Consider the following 24,870-nt stretch of genomic DNA (forward strand, 5'->3'; position numbering starts at 1 on the left):
TCCCAGTACAGCAGATGTTCAGTAGACTCGAGAACCTCTTGTGGAGAGTATTTCTAAGAAGGAGGAGTGTCCTTACCGATCAAATTGTGCGGCTTTTATTATTACTATTATATACAAGTCGGCCCGGAATTATTCATGTAGGCAGCGTATGTAAGAACAACGGACAGGGCGTCGCCATAGTTATCCCAATGTTCGCAAGCAAATCTTACAGCCATCTTGCGAAGTTTGAGAGCAACAGATTCGTCGATGACATTTTTTCCAGAAATATGCAACTGATAGAAATAAAAAGTTACCTGACGCAGGAATTTCGATTACATTGAACGACCTGTTGACTCCACGAAATAAATGTGAAGCGGTGGCCATGGTTAGGAAACGAAGGGCAATACGAAGGGGCAAAATCAAAACAAAGCTACAGAAAAAAAAAACTTGCAACTATTTTAATGACACCAGATATTGAAGTGTGTAAAAAAATACACACATAATTGTAGTCAAATAACTAGTCGCATACGACGCTATTTTGCAGGACCGGCCTTAGGCCACTGCAACCTATGCAATCACGTGGACCCTTCACTTTCAAAGGACCCGCGCTACTCCTAGATATAAATTATTAAATTAAACCATTTTATTACTTATAACAGATTTACCGCGGCCTCCTTATTTACCAGGAGCTCCTGGAAATCTCATGAAATTGCAAAATATACGAAAAGGCTTGGAAATCTCCAGAAATTATTAAAATCTTTTAAAAACTCATAAAAATCTCCTGAAATATATAGACAAAAAAATTTTCATTTTGGGGTGTCATTCAATATGGAAAACGCCAATCCTACGAGCTAAAAAAAAAACAACACAAAATGGCATTATACAATACCCGTAATTGTGGAATCTAGTGAAAGAAGCTTCTCGCGCCTCAAACTAATGAATAATTTTTATTATCGAAGATAGATTGAAACATTTGGTAATTCTTGCTATTGAGCGTGATCTATGTCGGAAACAGCCCGAGTACGATATTCTGCCTCAATGTGGCACTCGGGTGGAAACGCTCGAAAGAGGAAGTGATTAGGCTAAATGAATAGTAAAACAAGACACGTGTGGGGGTGTCTAAGGGAATGCGAGAGCTTTCCCATTGCACGGTGCAGAGTCGAAAGAGAGCTTCCACGTCCATGTCGATAATCCATGCGCCGTTCCTCAATGGACGTTACACTAATGGAGAGTCCTGCACGATTAGCTTGGTACAACATAGAAAAATGGCGGGGGTTCAATAGACGTCTTCCGAAAGAATGAAGGGTTAGAATGGAATCAATATTAATTAAGTACTCACACGCACACATAAACATATATACTTTGGGGGAGGGAGAAAAAATTTCCAACCCAACCCCCCTCCCCCCCAAAAAAAATCCTGGTTACGCGCATGATAGATATAGATATGTGTATGTATATATGTGTGTGTCTGTGTGTGCGTGCGCGCAGGGCCGGATTTAAATATGTGGAGGCCCCAGTGCAGAATTTTTGTGGGACACCTACACTTTTTCGAAACCTGTAAGAAAAAGCCACTTACTAATAACGCTAATATCTAAAAACATATTTTAGAAGAAAGTAATGGAGTAGCCTACTTTTAAATTGAAAGTAATTTTCCTGCTTTAAAATAAATATATACTAAGTTTAGTTTCAAAAACATATCATGTTGAGGAGGTTGGAGCTAAATTCTGATTATATCTTACGAGCACGCTTCAATGAGACACTATTTAACCACACGCTAGTGTTGCCAGACGTAGCCCTAAGATTGAAAGTCTGGTCACTAAAATGGGAAGACACACTACAGTTCAAAACAAAAAGTTTCTGACCCGTTGATGTCGGCACGCTACACATCGATGGTTGACACGTTTTTAGAACTCACTAGTTTGTAGGATTGGAGGTAGCCATTATGCAGCTGTCTGTTACCTTAGCAAAGTTCAAACCTCCAGCAGAACGGCGGGGGATGTGCGGTAAGAAATCGACTTAGTGGTTTAGCGAGATGCAGACTTAAACAAACTTTGCGCTCTCACGAGTGACCACTCCGGGATCCAAGTTGTGCCGCACCCAATAGATTTTGATCATTTTGAATGTTCACATTTAGACAAAGGGATCTTTTTATTTTGCAGAATTAAATGTGTTACATTTCACGACGGACCCGACTAGTGTGAGGCGTGGGACAGAGTGGGTCTCTCTCTGAATTCCTAGTGCCTTTAGTATCGCAAGGAAATACTTGTCTTCATCAGCCAGGAAAACCAATTAAAATGTATAATTTGATTAACACATAGACAGGACCGGATTTACATGCAGACAACACAAGCCATAGCTTCGGGTCCCCAATAACTATTTGGCACTGACATATAATATATGGGCTTATAAAGGACCCCATATCTCAAATAGCTTAGGCCTTTCAAGTGTGAATAGGGCACAGCACATGGATACATAAAGGGGTGTAATTCTCTTTTTGTACGTCTGACACTCAACAACAAGATTGATAATGATGCTAGTCACTGACATCCTAAGTAACCAAAGACAACTTTATGTCTAGTAGTCAAATCTCAAGTAATAACTGTTTGTGTTGCTTGTGTCAAGTACTGTCTTCTCTCTATCTTGACTTTTCATATTCCTTGTCTGAACATTGAATCTCATCTCTCTTTATTTATTACGAATTACGAATCTATTTCATTCCGTTGAACAAACATGAACAGTCGGTCTTTATATCGAATCTAGTGTTCACTTGGTGACCAACATCTACCGAAACCAATATCGCACTATGAGTACGTGTCACGTCAAATATTACACAAAGAACACGCAGCTCATAAATTGGTAGGTCGCTATAGGCCTACAAAGGTCTGTTAGCCTGTAAGTATAGTCTTGCTAGGCTAAGTCTCAAGGGGTGATTCATACATGAAGACCAGTTGAAATAAGTGACAATGTTGACTATGCAATAAGAAAGATAAAAACAAATCAACTTGTAGTCAAACAAAACAAAGTCAGTGTGAAGTACTGGGGTTAGTATAGTGTTTTTAAAACTTTTATTTTTAATGTATATATTACATGTTATTTGTAAAACATTTCTAAAATATAACATTTGAAAGTAAATCACTAGAATAAGTAATACTACCCAATAAAACTCTGAACATTAAAATAATTCAGTGTCACATTGAATCATATGTATACATATTATGTACACAAATTTAAAAAAAATCCTAAATATGTTCACAAAAGCAAAAGATTTATATGCCAGAGACTAAGGAGAGACTTTTTAGTTATAAGTCACATGAAATTAAATATAGTTTCCGATAAAGTTCTAGTTGTATAGTTTTTTAGATGGGGTCACCATTAGTGTTGAGTGATAGTCATTTTCCAAGAACACATGCTACTGATAGGGAACGTAGGCCACTGGTAAGGCTCCTAGGATATAGGTTACTGATAGGGAACACTGGTTACCTATAAGCTACATCATGTATGAGAGCTTATTAACTATGTCCTGCCACTGTTTCAAAGTGCAATGAGGAATGTTGATTAAATATGATTGTATTTTAATCCAGTTAAGAGATTCACAAATGAAATTAGACTAACAACTTATACTGAATTTCTTTGATTAGTCATGGATTAATAAATACAACTAGAAGTTTAATCATACAAGAATAAAGCACTCAAATGAGAAGGATGAACCCTGCCAGACAAATAAACTCAATTAGATTGACAAAACTGATCATGAATGCTGCTAGATGAATCGACCATTCTAGATAGATTTATTTTTTATTGGTGGTCTCTTCAAATCAGCAAACACAGTTTTTAGCTTAATTATAGTAGGCTATCTTTTAGTCACTGAACTAATAAGATTCCTATTACTTTCAACAACACAGTCCAGTGTTAATACAAAGATCTCAAGAAGTAATAAAAGGATTTTATGGCTTTGTATTGAATATTATTTGACAAGGAATAGAATTTAGGCATTGTCTATGAGTCTGAAGATTGGGAAATATTACAAAATTATATGGGGCTATGGGAACCCAGCTATGACGTACACATTTTTGTACATCTAGCTCAAAGGAAGCCATTGTTTTATTCCTACATAAAAAAAACATGTAAAACAACAATAAAACGTGTACATTAAGGTTTTCAAGGCCATGAATTAATTGCCCTTGTAAAATTGACAAGCTTCATTGAGTCAACATTTACATTGGTGTAGTTGAGATGAAGTTAGAATGAAGAAATTAAAAATCCTTTACTAAAAACTAATAAATAGTGATATAAAAATGAGATATATAGTCCAGCATGCTGTGATTGTCTACAACCCTAATGACTGATTTCACAATAACTAGTTAAAAACAAACAAAAAATACTGGCAGGAGTAAAATAAAAAGATAACAAAAAGTAAGTCTTATGGCAGTAACAACAAAGAAAAAAAAAATCTGTTAGGTTAAAAATAAAATCTTTTATCACCTCTGAACATTTGTATCATAAATTAGAAAAAAAAACAAGAAATTTAAGGGGAAACAAAAAAAAAAACAATTTTTTTTTCAGTCTATGCAATGAATTTGTAAAATGTTCTTGACAAGACCAACAAAATTCTATTTTTTTTTTTTTTTTTTTTTAATGAAGACGAGTTTCATAATGAATGATGTGAAATTTCTACAGCACAGGCTGAATTCTACAAATGAAAAGCAAGAAAAAAAGTAAAATATTCATGAAACAAACATATAATTAAATCTATATTCTTCATTATAGCAAATGAAACAAAAAATAAAAAAAGATATTCTTATTATAAAAAAAGAACATGGGAACTATAGGACACGCTCAAGAAGAAATTAAAGCAGTAAATAATGAAACTTTACGATGCAATTTATCAAGTGAAAACTTACACATACACACAAAATATTTTTAAATCAATGAATTAACAATTCCTAAGTCTTTAGCCAAGTTCAGTTAGTAAAAAACAACCTAACTTGGGGAGACTTTTATTTAAAATAAAATGTCTGAAAGTAACGAAAGGTAAAACTGATAGAGTCTATTATGTTCACAAGTACATATACGAATAACTGACCAGTATTTTGAATATTTGTGTTAAGAGATATCTACATCTTGGAATATTGTATATTGAATTTAATTATAGCATTGGGAACTTCTCATGTGTTTGGTATACTGAATGGACCATGACTTAGTTTCAGTTATAAAACAATAAAATAATCAACATCTCTTTCATGAGTAGCATAAACACAATAAAGTTTTGAATAGTAAACCTACAATTGTGAGACTTTTCTAAATCCTCATTTAACTATGAACATCGTATTCCCTTAGCCAATTGACGTAATGCTGAAACCGCAGCAAATGCAGCTCCTTGTCCACTGCCATCTTTAGCCAAGATCATCTTCACCTGCAGACATAGAAAACAAGTTCACATTCAAAATTTTAAGAAAGATTTCCCCATAATAACGCTCCATTGCCCGAACAGCAACCATTGCCTCAATAGCAACCATTGCCACTAACAGAGAATTTCAGAAATAGCTCCACAACAAAGCTTTGTTTACATAAACCTTTAAATATTTCAAATTGCTTACAAAATATTGAACAAACAAGAGTTCAGAATTGTCTTTCATAAATTTAATGGTATGAAATTTATATACTTAGTAAGAAATAGCTAAACTTGGGACTAAAAACTTTGGGAAAAAAAAAAACACACACACAAACCCCAAAGAAATTAACTATCTTTCTGCCTGAGATTTGTTTTGCTCTTGTTTAATTGCTTTGACTAACACAGACTTCAAAAAGATGTCTACAAATGGTGAGAGCAGAAATAACTGAAACCCTAGAAAGTGTATTCTAATATTCATTTATTCAAATACAAATTATTCAATAAATATTTTATGAAACTGGAGGTGCAGTGCTTGAGTGGTAAAGCTTTGAACTGGGTGTCCCTGGTTCAAATCCTGGTGAAGACTGGGATTTATAATTTTGGGATCATTAGGGCACCTCTGAGTCCATCCAGTTCTAATGAGTACCTGACATTGGTTGGGGGTAAAGGAAATGTGGTTGGTCATTCATGACCACATGACACCCTCGTTAATAGTGGCCCACAGAAACAGATGACCTTTACATCATCTGCCTTAAAGATTGCAAGGTCTAAAACGGGGGGACTTTACTAATGAATATTTTACGAAACTACTAGGATAGAGTTATGAAACCTATTTGTACATATTTCTAACAGCTATTAGTGTCTAGAGCCTATCATAAATTTTCTAGACTAAGTATGCACCATATCTCCCAACCTACTAAAAGCACCATCTTCCTATGTGAAACTGAAACATAACACCCACAAAAGAAATGATGAGATTGTTTCCCTTTTGGTTCTAAAGTAGAAAAATGAATTCTAAAGAGGATTCCGAGTAACATTTGCTTCTGTCTTTATTCATTGGTTATAGCATTGAGTTGAAGTTCTAATAGGGATAGGCAGAATTTAAGCGTTTCAAGAATATTAACACATACCATAGAGTTATAGAGAGATTTGGATAATAAAATGACTTTCTCCCTTTGACTTGGGCAAAAAAAAAAATCATTGACTGAAACAAGGGAAAAAAAAACAAGGAGAGAAAAATTTTATGCATTTTTGGTCAACAAAAAACCTTATCCTATCCCCAAGACTACACTGACTTCTCTTATTCTACCATTTAAAAAGCCACTGTAGAGCATATGATGATCATAATATGAAAACTTTAAATTCAAAACAAACTGCTGTTCAGTTGGCAGAATTTAAGCACAAACTTAAGCATTAGTATCAAGTCTATCAAACAAAAAGACAAATCGATCAGAAACTATTATAAAAATTGTTTGAATTGAACTCATTGGAACAGGCTGACCTATTAAATTAAACAACATATAAATGTTTGGTTGTAAGTTATCTTCATGAAGCCTTCGTTTAGACTTAGAAGAACTAAATGGAATATCTCATGCGTTTCAAGAATATTAATATATACCATAGAGTTAGAGAGAGAGATTTGGATAATAAAATGACTTTCTCCCTTTGACTTGGGCACAAAAAAAAATCATTGACGGAAACAAGGGAAAAAAAACAAGGAGAGAAACAATGGTTGAAATATATGCACACTACTGGAGGTCAGTCAAGCCCTAAACAAGGAGAGAAACAATGGTTGAAATATATGCACACTACTGGAGGTCAGTCAAGCCCTAAACATTAGTCAGGTCTGACTGTCAGGTCTGACAGTAGTTAGTAAGGAAGCGCAAATAAAGAGATATTTTTGTTCATTTTTTTTTTAAACCCAGATGTCATTTTAACTTGTGAGTAATTTTTCGCAACTCCTCCCTCCTCTCCCAAAATGTATGATCATTAAAACTCTATGCAACTTGAATGGCAAACCTTCATGATACACAGAAATAAAACCAAACATTTGATAATAAAAGAAAGTCAGAAAAACATTGGGATGAATACTACAATTGCTTAATGTGTATGTTTATGAGGGGGAGAGAGAGAGAGCAACAAAAAGAGAGACTGGTTTTGGTCAATACCTTTGTATTAGGGCTGAATCTTTCAAAAATTTCCATCATACTGTCGTGGAACTTGGGATGTTTCTCATACAGTGAGCCGTCAATACCGATAGTCACCTCGGGCAATCTGATGTAGTTGATGAGGACAGACATCCCTTAAACAAATATTTATAATCAACAAATGAATGAATACAGCCTAGTAGAGAGTGCAATGAAGAACATATTTAGACCTACCTATAATTAATTAAAAAATTATTTTTTTCACCATGTTGATGGCTGTGCACAAAATTGATGGATTACTTTCTAAATACTAATTGATTTCTTGGTCTACTCAAATGGATAATGCAATAATCAGCTATAATTTACATGGTGCATACAAATTGCAGCACATAATGAAATGACTTTTTGTAGCCTAGATATACAGACTTTTTCAAATGTAAACATTTTAATTTTGATTTAATTTAAAGTTGTTTCTTTAAAAAACAATTCTGCTTTATCAAATTTAATGTGCTCATCTAGTCATTCATGTAAAGAAAAATATTTAAATAAGTCCGATTTCTTTGAAATCTTGCAAATCATTCTCATTTTAAATTGATTATGTTGTTTCCTTTTGGCTGTAAAAATTGCAAATTTCAAGTTTGGTGTATGTTTGGCATGCTGTTTTGTTTTTTTGTCAATTTAATTTTCTAAGCTTATTTACACATTTATTTTTTATAAACCAAGTCAGCAAAAGTTTCAGTGTATCTGAAACTATTAACAAGTAATATAATTATCAAGGGGAAGATTGACAGTGGTCAGTTACCTGCCGCAATAATGTGAGCACCTCTGCGTGATATGAACTCACACACTTCTCTGACAATAGCAATGTCTTCATCAGTGACACCAGAGTCCAGGCCAAACTTCTTGAGGACATTCTTGGTATTCTCTTGGGATTCTCCTGCATCACTGAAATAAGGGGATAAAAAAAGGATGAATCTATAGAAATTATTAAGACATGAGATTTACAAAGTTCCACTCCAATAAAAACACATGATAATGTAAGCAGCTCCATCCATCTGCTAGGAATGACCAGTGTTTTGGACTTACCAATGAACAGTTAGGGTAGTCAGTAAAAGAGGAAAAGTGAGGAGAAGATATGGGGTTACAAGGTTAAGGTTCTGGGAGTTAAATAAATAGAAAAGAAACAGAAAAAAAACTGAGGTAACTTATAGTACAAAGCAGAAAAAAAAAATGATGTTATGCCAAGCAATTCTAGTGAAATGTATCTAATGTTATCTTATGCATTTTGAATAACAGATGAATTTTCAGAGATGTATATCCTTACAATAAAATCTTTTACTGTAAAAAGTTATTGAATATTTATAGAAAACCAAAAATGTTTAATTAGCATACCTTTCTATATCAGTCACATGGGAGGTTGTAAATTTCCATCTACCTTCTATAAGCTTTTCTGCTTTACCATTAAAGAGAGTTCCATCTTTAATCAGACGAACCAGTACAAGACGAACCAATTCTCCAAGATACATTCCAGAAAAAGATTTTTCAAAACTGAAATCAATTCAATTGAAAATAAAATTGAATCATCTTTCCTTTTTTTTTCTTTTTCTTTACCTGATTCTAATTTTAATTCCATTTTTCTTTTATTAGCATTACTTTAGTGCTAGTTCATCTATTATACTAATTTGAAGTAGACTTCTTACATCTTTGGATTTATTTCCTATTTCTTTGTATAAGTTGTTTATCAGGCTGGCCATCATCCACATTATCATTACATTTATGAATTGACCAAAATGTAAATGATTTCAAACAAAAACTTACGTGAATGATCCAGGATGATTGGAGAACTGGTCGACCTCTTTTTCATACTCACTCCTGCAAAAATCCATGCATCCATTGTCTCCAGTTGAACCTAGCTCAACATTGACAATGACCTACAGAACAAGGAAAAATATTAAGTCAATAATAGATATGAAAGTTTGTTACAAAATAATATAATTTCAATACTATAAACCATAAAAATGAAATATGACTTTCAAATATATTTAGACTAGTTCTGTCTAATTGAGATTTATTGATCACCGATAATTGATTTTTACATAACCAGATTACAAATTCTAAAGAAAAACACAATTTTACAGTAGTTAATACCATTCTCATAAGGCTACACAGAAATTAATATTAATTTTTTTTTTTTTAGAAACAAAAGATCAATTCTATATTACTCTTTATCACCAGTAAACAAACAAATATAAAGCATGCATATGAAAGAAAATCCATGTTGAGATCTAACTTTAAATTGTTAGGTTTTTACCCAATGAAATCTTTGTTGAGCTGGGTTTTTCTTTTTGCATTAAGAATTATCTAGCTACTCCCTCTTCTGATTTGAATCCAAACCAGAAAGTTGAGAGCAGAAGAGAAAATTTAACGTTACACTTACATGTTTTGGGTCATTATAGTCTCCAGTCCATTTGTCTATGTCTGAAATATTTTCTACAAAAGCAGCATTGCATCCAGTACCTGTAACACATCAAGGCAAACTGACAATGATTACCTTTAGAACTCCTTAGACTTGAACTAGATTGCTCTTAACACAACTAGATACAAAACAGCAATGAGGTCATGCCAAAGTGAAGGTAGCCATATAACATTATGCTGATAAATCCAGCATATGGTTTTCATCACTTTAAACCTACTTTGATAGATAAAAATCTGCATTCTAGAGGTAATGCAGCAACATTACATTATTACAAAAGTGATTGAAAAGAAGATTATTATGAGTGTGAGTTAACAATGAGATCTGTTTGTTGGCTAAGATATATATTATGTTTAGGACTACAGTGATGACTGCCATGTAAAAAAAAAAAAACAGAACAAAAATACAATAGGACTTCTCCTAAACAGGGGTCTAAATGTAAGCCCTAAATTTCCACCCAATAATATTTCCCCTCTTCTTCACAATAAAGAAAGAAAGAGGGCTTCAATTAATTTATATCATAAAACGCTCATCAATCCCTTCTATCCCTAACATGTAATAGACTTACTAGTAAAAAATAAATAAATTTCTCAAACCAATATTACATCAACTCTTAACTCATACTTTTACTTCTAGACCTCACTCATTTTGGTGTTTTCAAAAAAAAGCTGATAAACTCTTCTACAGATGTTACTTCAACATAATACATTATTAGGTCTCATGTATCTATCTGTGCTAATCTAAATGTTCATGTTAATAAGTCATTGATTTTCCTGTATGATAATAAGTCTAAATATTCTATTGTGATAAATCTAACAGCTGTTTTAGTATTCCCTCTTGATTCTTAAAATTTTAAAAAACCTTTAAATCAATTTTTCAAATGATGTATTGTTGCCAAAGGTCTAACATATTTAATAACAACAAAGTAATAACAACATGACCAAACTACCAACTTGAGCCTTTGAGGTTGTTGTTTTTTAAAGTGATAACAATAGCTATGTTTGCAAGAGTACAGGGAGATGGCATGCATAGATTTTTTAGCTTAATAAGAAGGTGGAAAGTGGATGTGAAAGACTGCATGAATATGTTGCACAGAAGGGAGGCCATAACTTAAATGAAGGCTGAAAGAATGACAGGAAGATAGGGCAAATCAGCCTCCCCACTGACAATGGTGTGACTAACATGAGTGGCTTGTGGAAACAGTGTACTGAATACATGTGAGAGACAAAATAAGGAGATGTAAACAAATTCAAACCAAGTTTAGTAGACTTATCAAAGTCAAGTGGGATCATGATTTGAAAATGACTGCACTTTCGATTGAACAAATACAAAAAAATAGACAAGTGTTCACTTAAAAATATACAGTAGTAGTAGTAGTAGTAGTAGTAGTTTCAGGTCTACATTTCTGTTTCTATTTATGATTTAAAGAATGAAAAACCCTAATGGTGTGATTTCATTGTCATTTGGGATTTGAGACAAGAAAAAAATCATGAATGTTCAGGATGGCTGAACTATATGCACATGTCCTTTTATTACCACATAATTGTAATGATGAAAATGATTGAAATTAACAATTAAAGATAGTTTCATTATTTAAACCCCCCAAAAAAAAAGATTGGACCAGTGTATCATATTCACCAGAGGCATAGCTGGGGGGAGGGGTGGAACAGAGGGGAGAATTTGAAAAAAATCCCTTGGGCCCCAACTTGAGGGGGGGCCCTCAAATGAATGCTTTTAAAATTAAATATTATGCTAAATGCAGGGGCCCATAAATAGGTCAAGCCCCCGGGCCTCCAAATAATGGCCAATTCCTAGCTATGCCACAGAAACAGTCTAGGTATAAGCTGTGAAAGAGTCCACAGTGGTGGTGTCCTTACAGCCCTCATCCCAAGGAAACTTATCAGATAAGACAAAAACATACAAATTAGAAAGTTATTTTTTACACAAAACAATAAACAAATAAACAAGCATGAGTCTTACCTAAAATGAGTCCTACTCTACATTTTTTGTCTAAATAGTTTCCAGCCATTAAAGTGCTGACAGTATCGCTCATCACAACCACAATGTCAACTGGTAAATTCTGGAAATCAACCAAATACACATGTGTGAATGATCCTCAAGGTTTAACTTGTATCTCAGCATTAAATATTATTTTAAGTTGATACTTGAATGCAACTTGAACTTACTTTTGTTTTCCTTTCTATAGCAGCTTCCAACATGGCCACCGGATCTTCTCCAACCCCATCAGGACATTTAAAAGTCTTCGTCCATGTCAGTAAAATACTTTTATTTAAGGCAAGTTGTGTTGAAGGAAATGAAAAAGTAAAACCTGCAGGTCAACAAACACAATTAATTATTAACAGTGCAAAAAAAAAGATTGTTTGTGACAATAGTGAGACCTTAAGCCTAAATGACACATGGGCTGAATGAACACATGTTTCCATAAATCTGTTGCTAGTAGTACTCAAGACTATCACAGCTAAAAGATCTATGGGTTGAATGTGTACATTTCCATGTATCTCTGGATAGCAGTATGAGACGTTTTGGTGATGTTGTTTTGGCGTGGGGACAAAGTCATGTTTAGAAAGCACCAAATATTTGGTAATAAACATTTTCAATGTAAAAAAAAAAAACACAAAAAAAAACATGAATATTTAAAAAGAACAAAAAAAAAGTTTTCACTTAAATAAAAAAAAAACAAAAAAACTTAAAATATTTAATGAATAGAGTTAACAATTGAGATTCTAACCCAAAACAAGATGAATGGACAACAAATGAAAATTCACCACTTCCCAATCATGGGTATTTTTAGGTAGAGAACAATAGTAATCTCCCCGGCACTTCCAAGCAAAAACATTGGTATCACATTTCAGCTTAGATCAGGTCCCAACCTGACTTGACCTACATCCCCATATCTATTATACTGACAGGTTAAAAGGGAAGACCAACAAAACAAAAAAAAGTTTGCTTTAAATAATTAAATGTAGTTGTGGAAACTTTCATTGCATTATTATCTAATTACTTCTACATGTTAACGATTCTCTTTCTGTTTTGTCTGATTATTTGTGGTACTTTTGTTACTTTTTGTTGTGAAAAAAAATAATTTTATAGATTAGTGACCATATAATAAATAATATAAATAAAAAATAAACTATGATTCAAAATCTTATTGGAAAAAAGTTAACACATCAAAATGCACATAAATGTAACAGAAATACAGACTTAGGTACTGCTTTGGTGGCTAGTGTTACTCAAGAATATCAGATGAACAGCACAATGACCTAATATATTTAAAATAGGCCCAAGCTAAAATCATTATCATGAAAAAATAAATGACATATCGATTACTATGTGGTCAATAGGTTTAATGAAGTGGTCATGTTTCTTTCATCTTTCACGAAACCAGCACAACCATAGGAAAACTTCATGAGAGATTGGTGGACTCAGGAACTTATTCTCAAAGTCAGACTAGGTATTTACAATTGCTAGTTCAACGTGATTCTTAGTAGAGGGTTAGAGTTAAAAGAATTGTATACTACTATTTCATTTTTACATCTTATGGATTCTGACTCAAAGAAATGGACACATATATTACAAACCTTGAATTTGTGTGATCTTTATCAGTGCAAGTCTTGTATGAGGAGATGTGAATTTTAGTTAAAAGATAAAGGTAGCTCTGCAATTTTAAGCCACCATTAAAAAGAAACTCTGATAAGCCAGGTTATTATATTAAGTTTATGGCTAATAGCATGAGAGCTTTTTTTAAGTCATGACAATGAAGTGTTATTTTAAACTAAGTAGCATTTATAAAAGAGGATCTCAAATGAGGAATACTCTATATAAAAATCAGTAGGGCCTTATGGAGAAACACTTAAACTTATGTTTTGGAAAAAAATATTCTGCAATATACAGAAATAAGGAAAGGAGGAAGAGAGAAATGGGCAAACAATGTAAAAGAATGGATAAGTCTCACTATTCATGAGACTTTAAGAAGGAATGAAATGACAAGCTCGTCAGTTGTGGTGCCTCCAATGTCCCACAGACTGCAGAACAAGTGAAAGTAAAGCCTGAGGCAGCTTTTGAGTCTAATAATAATAATTTACAAAGGTGTTAGTAAATGATTATGTCATTGTTATTAATTAAATGTGAATTCTGCTAAAATAAAAGATTATTTTTTTAAATTCTAAAAGTAAAAGATCAACAAAAAACTTCACCAAGTGGAATTTTCTGTTCAGATTTGTCCAGGCCTTGTTTCACAAGAAAATCTTGGATGCTTTCAGCAATGAAGTCAAAGACCTAATATGAAAACAAATTTTAAGAAAATAATTAGAAATAACTGTTTTCCCTGGTTAAACCTATTCACATATCATCAATTACTGATTACATTGCAAATAAGTTAACAATGTAAGCTTTCAGTTATAGATGTCAGGAAAATGTCAGTTAACACTGTAAGCTTTACACTATAGAGATTGAAAATTAATTTTACAGTCTATTATTGATTAGCAGAATGTTTCAATTACATACCATAAATAAAAAATAAATAAATGTGGGAATGATGAAAATTTATTAAAGTGAGGGAGATTTGTGCTGCATCAGCATCACTCTCTCGCCCCTTGCCAGCTAAATCCAGTGGCAGAACAGAGTCCAGACAACTGGAGCTGGTTTGGGGTGCAGTGGATGACCAGTGTGCTATACCACAGTGCTCCAAAACGTTCCATGTGCTAGGTACAATTGACTTGAGCATCTTGCAGCCGAAACCATCAATAAAAAATAAATAAAGTACCATAATACTATCAAGAATAAATATGCTTGCACAGTGACTGGCTGGTGACAATGCAAGGTGCAAATTGAGTCATTACAGTTGTTGCTGATATTATCAGTTTTTTTATTATCCTGGGTTCGAATCTTGGTGAATACTAAGATTTTGAATTTCAGGATTTTTATGGTGCCCCTGAATCCATCCAACTCTAATGGATACCTGACTTTAGTTGGGGAAAGTAAAGGCGGTTGGTCGTTGTGCTGGCCACAAGACACCCTGCTTGTTAACCATTGGCCAAAGAAACAGATGACCTTAACAACATCTGCCCTAAAGATCACAAGGTCTGAAAGGGGAACCTTCATTTTTAAATTTCCTTTTATGACAGAGTCACATGTTTCAAATAGTATTACCCATTTCTGTACATATAGCCTAACATTAAAATTATTCATCTATTTAAAGCAAACTTACCCCTGCAGCTGGCCCACTTAAAGTTTCATCAGTCAAGTTGTAATACTGTGTGACTGTGTCTGCTACACCATCTTTAAACCTCACAAGCACGACACGAAAATTAGTTCCACCCAGGTCAAGGCCAAGGAAATCACCTTGCTCTAGTAATAATAAAGATTTCAAGATGAATTCAGTTTATAGATACAAACAGCAGAGACTTGACTAACAATCAAGATCCCAATTTTAAAAGTTTAAACAGCAGAAATAGATTGCACACTATAGAAGATGCTGGAGATCTGTATTTTTAAAAATGCACCCCAGCTATGATTAGAAAATAAGAACTCAAAGAGACAGACCTGTTCCATCCAGAAGTTCTCGTATAAATGTATTCATCATTAAGTGATCAGAAGTCTTCCTGACATTTTCATCAGTGCTGTTAGCCAGATGCATCTGGTCACTAAATGCTGCCCGAATTTTGTCTATAATTTCATCAGTTAGTAACAGTGGTTGCAGCACTGCGTTCAGCTGTAAGAATACAGTCACTAAGTTAAAAGGTTTTATTTGACAAAATGATGACTGGTACAAGATAGAGCACTCGTCTCTGGCATTTTTTTAAAGACTCCCCCCAAAAAGACTTAGATTTAGATAGTAACAAATTATTTTTAAATTCAATAAAAGTCATCTAACCAGGAAAAAAAAAAGATTTGCTTTCTCTGGTTAGCAGAAAAGACTTTTAAACTAAATATCTAGAATCTACATCAGAAATACTTTAAACAAAAAAGTTACTTTTTGATGTATATTAGTTATTTATGTAGATCTACTTTAAAAAAAAACAACTACATTGTATAAGAAAATAAATATAAAAACTAAAAAAGTGCTAGATTCTAGATGTAAATCTAGGTCTAGACTATAATCTATATTACTATATTTAACTATATACACTCTATATAATAGTATATAGATACCTTTGTCCAATTGTCTTCAGACAATACTTTACGAGTGTTCAGCTTGGAACTTTGGCTGCTTGAACTCATTGTTAATAATAATATTGTTATGATTGTTAAATAAGATCTCTAGATCTAGATCTAGTCTAGATAGAGATCTAAAATCTAGTCTAGTCTAGAACTCTAGATCTAAATAGTAAATTATTCTAAATGATGAATCTGACTGCAAAGTCAGTTTGGCAAAAAAAGCAAAATCTTGAACAGTATTAATTATAGAGCTCTATTAATTTTAATAGTATTAACTCTAGTCTATTAGATCTAAGTCTATATTACTTTATAATTTATTGTCTTTATTAGTCTATAACTGGTCCACTCTAGAATCTAGATAATCTAGATCTAGATCTAGATCTAATATTTACACGATTACACGTTAACAAGTAAATCTAGGTTTTAAACTCTAACCCAAAATATAAACTTTAGGTCAAAGGTAAAACGGTGATAAGTCTACTTTATCGCAACACTGCAACAGTAATAACAATCAAGAATATATATAGTTCAGTGTTGCACATTTTATTTTATAAGATGGGGTGAGAGGGGGGGGGGGCTACCTACACCGTGACATCCGTATGTCGAAGGGGGACACGACAATTCGTTCACTGACATTTCGTTCACGACTTTTCGTTCACGCGACTATTCGTTCACCAGACATTTCGTTCACCCTACAATTCGTTCACGCGACTATTCGTTCACTCGACATATCGCTCACGGACTATTCGCTCACAGACTACTTGTTCACCGACAACTTGTTCACCGACAGTTGGTTCACGACAAATCGTTCAAGCGACAAATCGTTCACGCGACTATTCGTTCACGGCACAGACAAATCGTTCACAGACAAATCGTTCACTGGATAGTAACATATTGTTAATATTATATATTCTCGTCGCGTGTTTAATTTATTTACATTAAAACTTTTGTAGCTATTATTTCCAAAAACAAAAAATTGATATCTTATTAACAAAAACAAATATACGCACAGACACACTAGTATTTTTTCCACAATCCTGTCAGTGTTTTTACGAGAGATAATTTAGATTTTTAACAATGGTACTAGATTTGGTACAATATATAGTTTCAATGTTCAACTCTGAACGTCACATACTAGATACAGATCTAAGGTTAATACTTATCAATTAAGACATCTAAGAAAAAAAAAACAGCTAATTACATATACAACACTAGGAAATATTTTGGTTCCCTTTCAAATAATTATAAATTTATCGCAAAACAACATAACAAAATTGTTTCAATAAATTTGTTATTGAAGTCCAAGCAATCAAGCTAGTCTACCAATGGGTGGTCACATATAGAAACACGTTAACTAAAATAAAAATAAAATAGAACTTCTTTTAAACTTGATGGAAAGTACTATACTAGTGTCTAGTAGATATTTTCAATGTTAACAGATTGAACATGTGTATAGGCAATGTCCAATAAAGTTTTATTACTTCCAGAGGAGCCAGTCTGTCTAGCACTCCACTAGGTGTTAACTAGAGTATCCAGATGAATTGGTAGATTCCCGGTAGATGAAAAAAAAAAAAGAGGGGGAGGGATGTAAAGGTATATTAAAGGTGAAAGTAAAAATGTTACCTATAGTAAAGTGAGGGCCCGTTTAAATTTTTTCAGCTAGCTTGTAAGATCTCTTTTTTTTCTTTTAAGTATAATTTTTATCACATACTGTCCTCATTAACAAAATATCAACAACAACAAAAACAACGAAATTAAATAAACTCGAATTAGACCTGATCTCTAGATTTTTTTTTGTTTTTGGAAATAATAGCTACAAAAGTTTTAATGTAAATAAATTAAACACGCGACGAGAATATATAATAGTGTTACAAATGAACAGTGACAAGTAGAGGTCAACGTGTGACCCCAGCGAGATGACACAGCAGCCAGTGTTCTCTGGAATCTACGCGTATAAACAAAGACAGGATGTGACGTGCCCTCACGTGTTGTTCCAGAGGACGAACTGATCTACGAAAGGGGGCAGTGTTACAAATGAACAGTGACAGTTAGAGGTCACTACGTGTGACCTCAGCGAGATGACACTGCAGCAGGTGTTCTCTGGAATCGACATGTATAAACAACGACAGGATGTGATGTTTCCTCCCGTATTGTTCCAGAGGATACTAGCAGTGCTTTTGCAACAATGGACAGGCGATTAGGGACTCTATATAAGCCAGAGAGTTAATGTGAAAGTCAGTCGTGAATGAGTCGTCGGTACTGTTGTCTACTGTGCGAGACAGTAGAAGAGAGATGTGTACGACTCGATGCAAGTTAACTAGGGTAGAGTTAACTGGAGTGGACTACTGTCGTTAAAGTCTATACAGCGAACTACAGTGGACTTGAGCCTTTACAGTCGATACAGTCGATGTAAGACGTGTGCGGCTCTGATTCGATAGACTTGAGTACGACTTGGTTCAGCTTTGGGAGACCTGGAGCGACACTGGGAAGTGTGTCGTTGGTCTGTTCTGTGGAACACGGCTCGATGCAAGTTGAGAAGAGAGGAATTGCAACGAAGTGAAAGATGAATTGCAACAAAGTATAGCTAACTGTAAACTGACAGATATTGTACAGTCTTCTACGCTACATGTTACAGTGACGAATTATTAGAGTTAATAGACAATAAAGTTATATGAAGCTGAGAGTTTAGTCGTCAAGTTCTTTGCAGTGTTTTTATTTGTCTGCCTATTAATACATTTAGCCAGAAGATTCAGAAATACGTAACAATATTAACAATATGTTACTATCCAGTGAACGATTTGTCTGTGAACGATTTGTCTGTGCCGTGTACGAATAGTCGCGTGAACGATTTGTCGCGTGAACGATTTGTCGTGAACCAACTGTCGGTGAACAAGTTGTCGGTGAACAAGTAGTCTGTGAGCGAATAGTCCGTGAGCGATATGTCGCGTGAACGAATAGTCGCGTGAACGAATTGTCGCGTAAACGAAATGTCTGGTGAACGAATAGTCGCGTGAACGAAAAGTCGTGAACGATTTGTCGGTGAACGAAATGTCAGTGAACGAATTGTCGTGGAACCATGTCGAAGGCGCCGCCTAAACGCACATAGACCTGTATATGTTTATATGCACGCACATCGCAGAACAATGTAGTACCCCTTAGCCCTAGACACAACGAGTTTAAGTTTCATGTTTATTGTTCATTTTGTTGGTTGACTATACTGACTAGAGTTCATGGGCGTAGCCGGAGGGGAAGGGAGGGGGGAGGTTCGGGTTCAACCCCCACCCCCGACATGAAATCCCTTCATCTGCTGGTGGTTTTGAGGTTAAAAAGACCCCGCTTCAATAAAAAAAAATATTTTAAAAAAGCAAATTAGTCCCCAAATGTAGGCCTATGTGTATGTGAATGAGAAATATGTATGTGCATGTGTGTCATGGGCTTAACCAGGATTTGTTTCGAGGGGTGGGTTGGGGGATTTTTCTCCCCCCCCCCCTCCCGCCATGTGTTCATGATCTAGCCCGAAATAAGATCAAGATCAATAGCGACTCGATGAAGAAACGATATGACAAACGGGCCAATTCCTCCGGGTTTCAAGAGAGCGATCTGGTATGGTTGTACAACCCTCGGAGGCGGAAAGGCAGATCCCCAAAGCTACAAAGAGACTGGGAAGGTCCATACCGCGTCGCAAAGAGGATCAAGGACGTGGTTTATAGGATTCAGAAAAGTCCACTGTCTAAGCTGAAGGTCGTCCATGTGAATCGACTCCATCAGTACTGTGGCAGTACAGGTTCTGTTCGGGACGAACAGGTTTGAAAAGGGGAGAGCAGTGTTGTAACTCTGTCCCGCGCTGATATACATGGTGCGCACTAGCACACTGTTCCACACGAGTGTTGAAAATACCAGAGAGGAAATAGAGACATGATGGTGAATGCCGGCTTATAACATTTATTATTACTTTATTAGTAGTTAAAAGTTAGGCAATACATCACTGAGTACCGGCACCTATTATTTTTGTATGTGTGATGTCCTCGTGTAAATAAACATCTTATATATATATATATATATATATATATATATATATATATATATATATATATATATATATATATATATATATATATATATGCGCGTGCGCGCGCACTGCCAAAAAAAAAACAAAAAAACAGACGAATAAGGATGTTCACATTAGAAAGAAGATAACCGATTTCCGCCCAAGTCTAAAGCCGATATGAAGAGACTGTGGTAATAGCAGATGTTGTTTTGTGAAATTGTGATGTCCCTGTAAATAAACATCCTTGCCTCCTTGAGTTGCCTCCCTTAAGTTATTACAATATTAAAATCTCAAAGAAAGTCCGCTGCCGAGGACAGACGCAGACGCGAAAAGAAAATCTTAATCGACCACCGGCGAACAATGTTTATGATTGTCCTGAATGTGGCAAAATATGTAGGTCACAGCTGGGGCTGTGTAACCACGGGAAATAGTGCATTCCTAATTAATATTCGGACTCGAAGACAAGCCTTATTATTATTTTGCTGGTGAATTATTATCATGTGTTCATGCTTCGGTGTCTACTGTCCCGTACCAAAACAAAGGAAATGGTGTTAACACAGCTTCTCTACGCCTTACTTGCTCACACTGAACATGATATCTAGCTAGCGGTCAACGAGTTTGCGTACGCTGCAGCCTCTTTTGATTTAACTATAAACCTCGGTAAAAAGCTTGGGGTTAGAGCGTGGTGACGGAAGGCCCACTAGAGATCTGAATGGAGGGATGTGTTGGAACAGGCCATATCCCTGCATGTGCTGTAGCACCACTGGGATGGATGGCAAAAGCCAGTATGAACTTCTTATAGTCCGACAGCCAGGCTGGGCAGGGCAAGTATCCCGTATGGGGGACGAACATATTTCAAAGGCAATGTGTTCGGCGTAACAGAGTTGCCCCACGGAAACGTTTCTTTAGACAACTATAGCAATGATTTAAGTCTATTAAGAAAAAATGCGCCATTTTACTTTGCCTGTTTTACCCTATAACGTAGAGATTTGCGTCACTTGATGTTTCGTACTAAAGCCATAATGAATTTACTTATTGCATAATTAAATGTCTGAACGTAACATTCTGAGAAGTTACACTGCAAAGAATTTCTTCCAAGCCAATAATAGTAGGCCTACACTACAATAGTTTTACGCAAAAGATGCATTGTAAAACTATGAGACGGACGTGACCTGTGGTTTGTCTAGACTACTACTACTACTACTAGACTGTAGGAGGACTTTTTATTTAACCGCCAAGTACAATTACATTTAGAACTAACAGAACGCTAAAGCAACTCTTCAGATTAGTAGTCTTGATCCGAAGGTTCATTTTCGTAATTACAAAAATATTCCCAAAACGATTTCGGGTATATAACCTTCCTTAAGAAATGATTTAACCGAGCGAGGCCACCAGGTACTAGAAAACTTTATCGTTATTTAGTTCTTTTTGTTGCACCATAGTTCAGTGAGCTCATTCTCGACATTTGTAGATAGTTGTTACTGAACGTTAAAATGAGTGTCGATTTTATTTTAAAATTTCTATGTTTCCGACATTTGATCATTTTCATATTGTTTAAACATATTTTTCATTGCTATTACACCGGTGTTTGATTTGACAAGTTTTCTTAAAATCATTTTTAGATAATGTGCCATACTTTTTGTTCTTAAAAGACTGAATGGCTCTAGTCACCGAAACGTCAATATTTAATCCTTTAATTTGAACTAGTGTTGACTATTTTACCAAGTACATCTGGCCAAAAAGCAAAGCAATGATAGGAATACATGTATTCACAGAAATCTGGCAATAGTCTTTGAGCTGCACCTCTAGTGTTTGTATTTTATTTACAGAGCGGTGCCAAAAAACTTCAATCACCGTTACACATTCATCAAACCGTTCTTTCACGGGTCTAACAGTAGCATGATAAGCGCTTCAGCGAGTTGTTTATTAGTATTGTTATAGCCCTGCCATGCGCACCGCCATCCAAGCTAGTGCAGAAGGTTCGCACTGTTATAGACTAGACTAAAAAGGATGTCAACATTAGGAAGACGAAAACAAGTCTAGAGCTGATATGAAGAGACTGTGTTCAAGACAGTTGTTGTTTTATGTATCCCTGTAACAAAAAACACCGTTGCCTCGTTGAGTTGCCTCCCTTAAGTTATTACTTTGGTGTCAGAAGTGGGATTGGGCGACTCAACGGAGGTATTAGGAGCTTATTTAAAATGACATCTATGAAACGGCTAGACGATCTGGAATTAAAGGAACTGAAAGTAGAGCTCGAGTGGCGGCGTCTGAAACGCTTTGAAAAGAATAAAGACATTCTAAGAGCACGTCTTCGGCAGGCTCTGGCTGATGAACGGGGACGATTAGGATACATACTTGTTTGAGGTGGATCCAGATCTCGGCGAGCTTTTGAAAACTATGAAAGACTCACTACAAGACATATACGACTCGATGCGCGAAGAAATGGAAATGGTGGTGAACATGATCGGGAACAAGGTGGATGAGATTGTATTGAAAAAGGAAGGCCAAATAGACCAAAGTAATCAATTGGTGTCGCAAGCGAAAGGATATACTCCTGAGGATGAAAAAAAAAAAGCTCCTCACTAGAAGCGCAGTAGATGGTATTCCAGCTAGATTACTCAAAGAACTAAGCAATGAGCTAGCACCAATGTTCAAAATACTTTTTCAGGCTTCTCTTAACCAGGGCAGAGTACCATGGGACTGGAAAGAAGCTAATGTCACCCCCTATTTAAAAAAAGGAGAAAAATCAGACCCAGGAAACTACAGACAAGTATTACTTACCAGCATCACATGTAAAATACTAGAACACATAATATGTAGCAACATAATAAACCACTTAGACAAACATAATGTCCTTACTCCATACCAACATGGCTTTAGGAAATATACACCATGTGAAACACATGACTAATTGATGATTTTTCTAAAGGTTTAGATAATAGTGAACAAATAGATGCTATCTTACTAGATTTTTCCAAGGCTTTTGACAAAGTTCACCACCATAGTTTGATTAAAAAACTAAAATATTTCGGCATTAATGGTCCATTGCATCAGTGGATTAAAGATTTTCTGATAGGGAGAGAGCAAACTGTAATAATAAATGGCTCTAAATCAACACCAATAACAGTAAACTCAGGTGTACCACAAGGAACAGTCTTAGGTCCACTACTATTTTTAATTTACATAAATGATTTACCAAATTGCATTAGTTCAGGAACAAAAGTCAGATTATTTGCAGATGATTGCATAATATATAGAACAATAAAAACAACACAAGACACAGATATTTTACAAAGAGAATTAGATGAATTACAGAAATGGGAATCAAATTGGAGCATGTCTTTCCACCCAGAAAAATGTTAGTTAATAAGAGTAACAAAAAAACTAAAACAAATTCATTCCACTTATCTTATTCATGGTAAACCAGTAACACAGACTAAAAACGCAAAATACCTAGGTGTTATAATAAATGAAAAACTGTCATGGAATCCCCATATTGATGAAACTATAAAAAAAAATCAAACAAAGCATTAGGGTTTATTAGAAGAAATTTCTATAACTCAAAAAAAAAAGAACATAAAACTAAAATGTTATTTAACCTTGGTTAGGCCAATAATAGACTTTGCCTCCTCTGTTTGGGACCCTCAATTCAAGAAAACATTAAGAAACTGAAACAGACACAAAATAGAGCAGTGAGATTCATAACAAACATCAGCAGGTCTTCTTAGTCCAATTATCAAAGAAAAAAACATTTTGCAGAAACTGGCTTCTAAAAAAAATACAATTAAACAACATTTACAGAATATTTAAGTAGACACACACTCACGACCTAACTAAAAGCTAGCTGAAGAAAGGCATAGATGACAATAAGTAGGGCCTAAACATAACTTGACCCCCCCCCCCCCCCCCAATGCAGACAACAGCTTTGCCTGTGGTACATATAAAAATATGTAGGTCACAACTATGTGTTAACTTTATCTTTAGACTGAAATACATCTATTCATAATCGTATCACTACAATTTATTTTTAACATTTAAATCAGAATTATCTTGAATATCAAAACTTTATTGGCAATAGTTCTTAATCTATTTTGGTGTGGTTTGTATTTTTCTGGTTTTAAAAAAAAACAACTGTTGAATGTAAACATCAACTAATAAATATATAATTGCTATATTTTCGTATCCAACAATTGTGCTTTTCTTTATGGATTTTAAAATGTCATGCATGCAGTGCAGTGTCATTTAAGCAACTGATTTTAAGATAACTTTGTCAACTTCTGCAGCTATGATATATTCCCAAAATGTTTCTAATTTATTGATTGTAAAATGCTGGTTTGCTTAAAACATTTCAGTCGTCTCAAAGTATAAGAATAATTTTATATTATGGGTATTTATATATGAAATAAAGTAATAACAATTTCTTAATTGTTTGCTTGGAGAAACTAAATTAATAATTAACCCATTTATAGTTTCACACAATCTAATTAAATGTTTTCATTAAAATAAATTACAATCATTACAGGTACTTCCACAGAAACAGATTTATAGATGTTGATGTAAATCTTACATTAAAACTCAACAATGTTTTTCTGATTATAATTGATTGCTGCACATTATTGAAAGACTTGGCAGAAACTTAAAAAACAACAAA

The 24,870-nt window shown here is 34.6% G+C and overlaps 1 protein-coding gene across 1 annotated transcript; it reads right to left on the reverse strand.

Moving 5' to 3' along the window:
* Window positions 1-3,025: 3,025 nt before the first annotated feature.
* LOC106068567 (hexokinase-1-like) lies at window positions 3,026-16,607 on the reverse strand. The gene is made up of 12 exons (XM_013227993.2): window positions 16,163-16,607; window positions 15,554-15,722; window positions 15,219-15,358; window positions 14,206-14,287; window positions 12,178-12,320; window positions 11,972-12,071; window positions 9,956-10,035; window positions 9,337-9,449; window positions 8,911-9,066; window positions 8,321-8,463; window positions 7,540-7,673; window positions 3,026-5,392 (listed from the first exon to the last, which is right to left on the reverse strand). Exons 1-12 carry the CDS (start codon window positions 16,229-16,231, stop codon window positions 5,294-5,296), a joined length of 1,428 nt encoding a protein of 475 aa, XP_013083447.1. The 5' UTR covers window positions 16,232-16,607; the 3' UTR covers window positions 3,026-5,293.
* Between the last annotated feature and the right edge of the window lie 8,263 nt (window positions 16,608-24,870).

The sequence above is a fragment of the Biomphalaria glabrata genome, chromosome 6, assembly GCF_947242115.1.
Source record: "Biomphalaria glabrata chromosome 6, xgBioGlab47.1, whole genome shotgun sequence".
Classification (NCBI taxonomy): domain Eukaryota; kingdom Metazoa; phylum Mollusca; class Gastropoda; family Planorbidae; genus Biomphalaria; species Biomphalaria glabrata.

What these genes read in the sequence shown, in the direction of transcription:
- LOC106068567 (XM_013227993.2), bottom strand. Translation starts at nt 16,231, where the DNA reads ATGAGTTCAAGCAGCCAAAGTTCCAAGCTGAACACTCGTAAAGTATTG. An exon ending in CTGAAGACAATTGGACAAAG is followed by an intron (nt 15,723 to 16,162) that starts GTATCTATATAC and finishes GTATTCTTACAG; the next exon opens with CTGAACGCAGTGCTGCAACC. An exon ending in TGAACAGAAAATTCCACTTG is followed by an intron (nt 12,321 to 14,205) that starts GTGAAGTTTTTT and finishes GTTGACCTGCAG; the next exon opens with GTTTTACTTTTTCATTTCCT.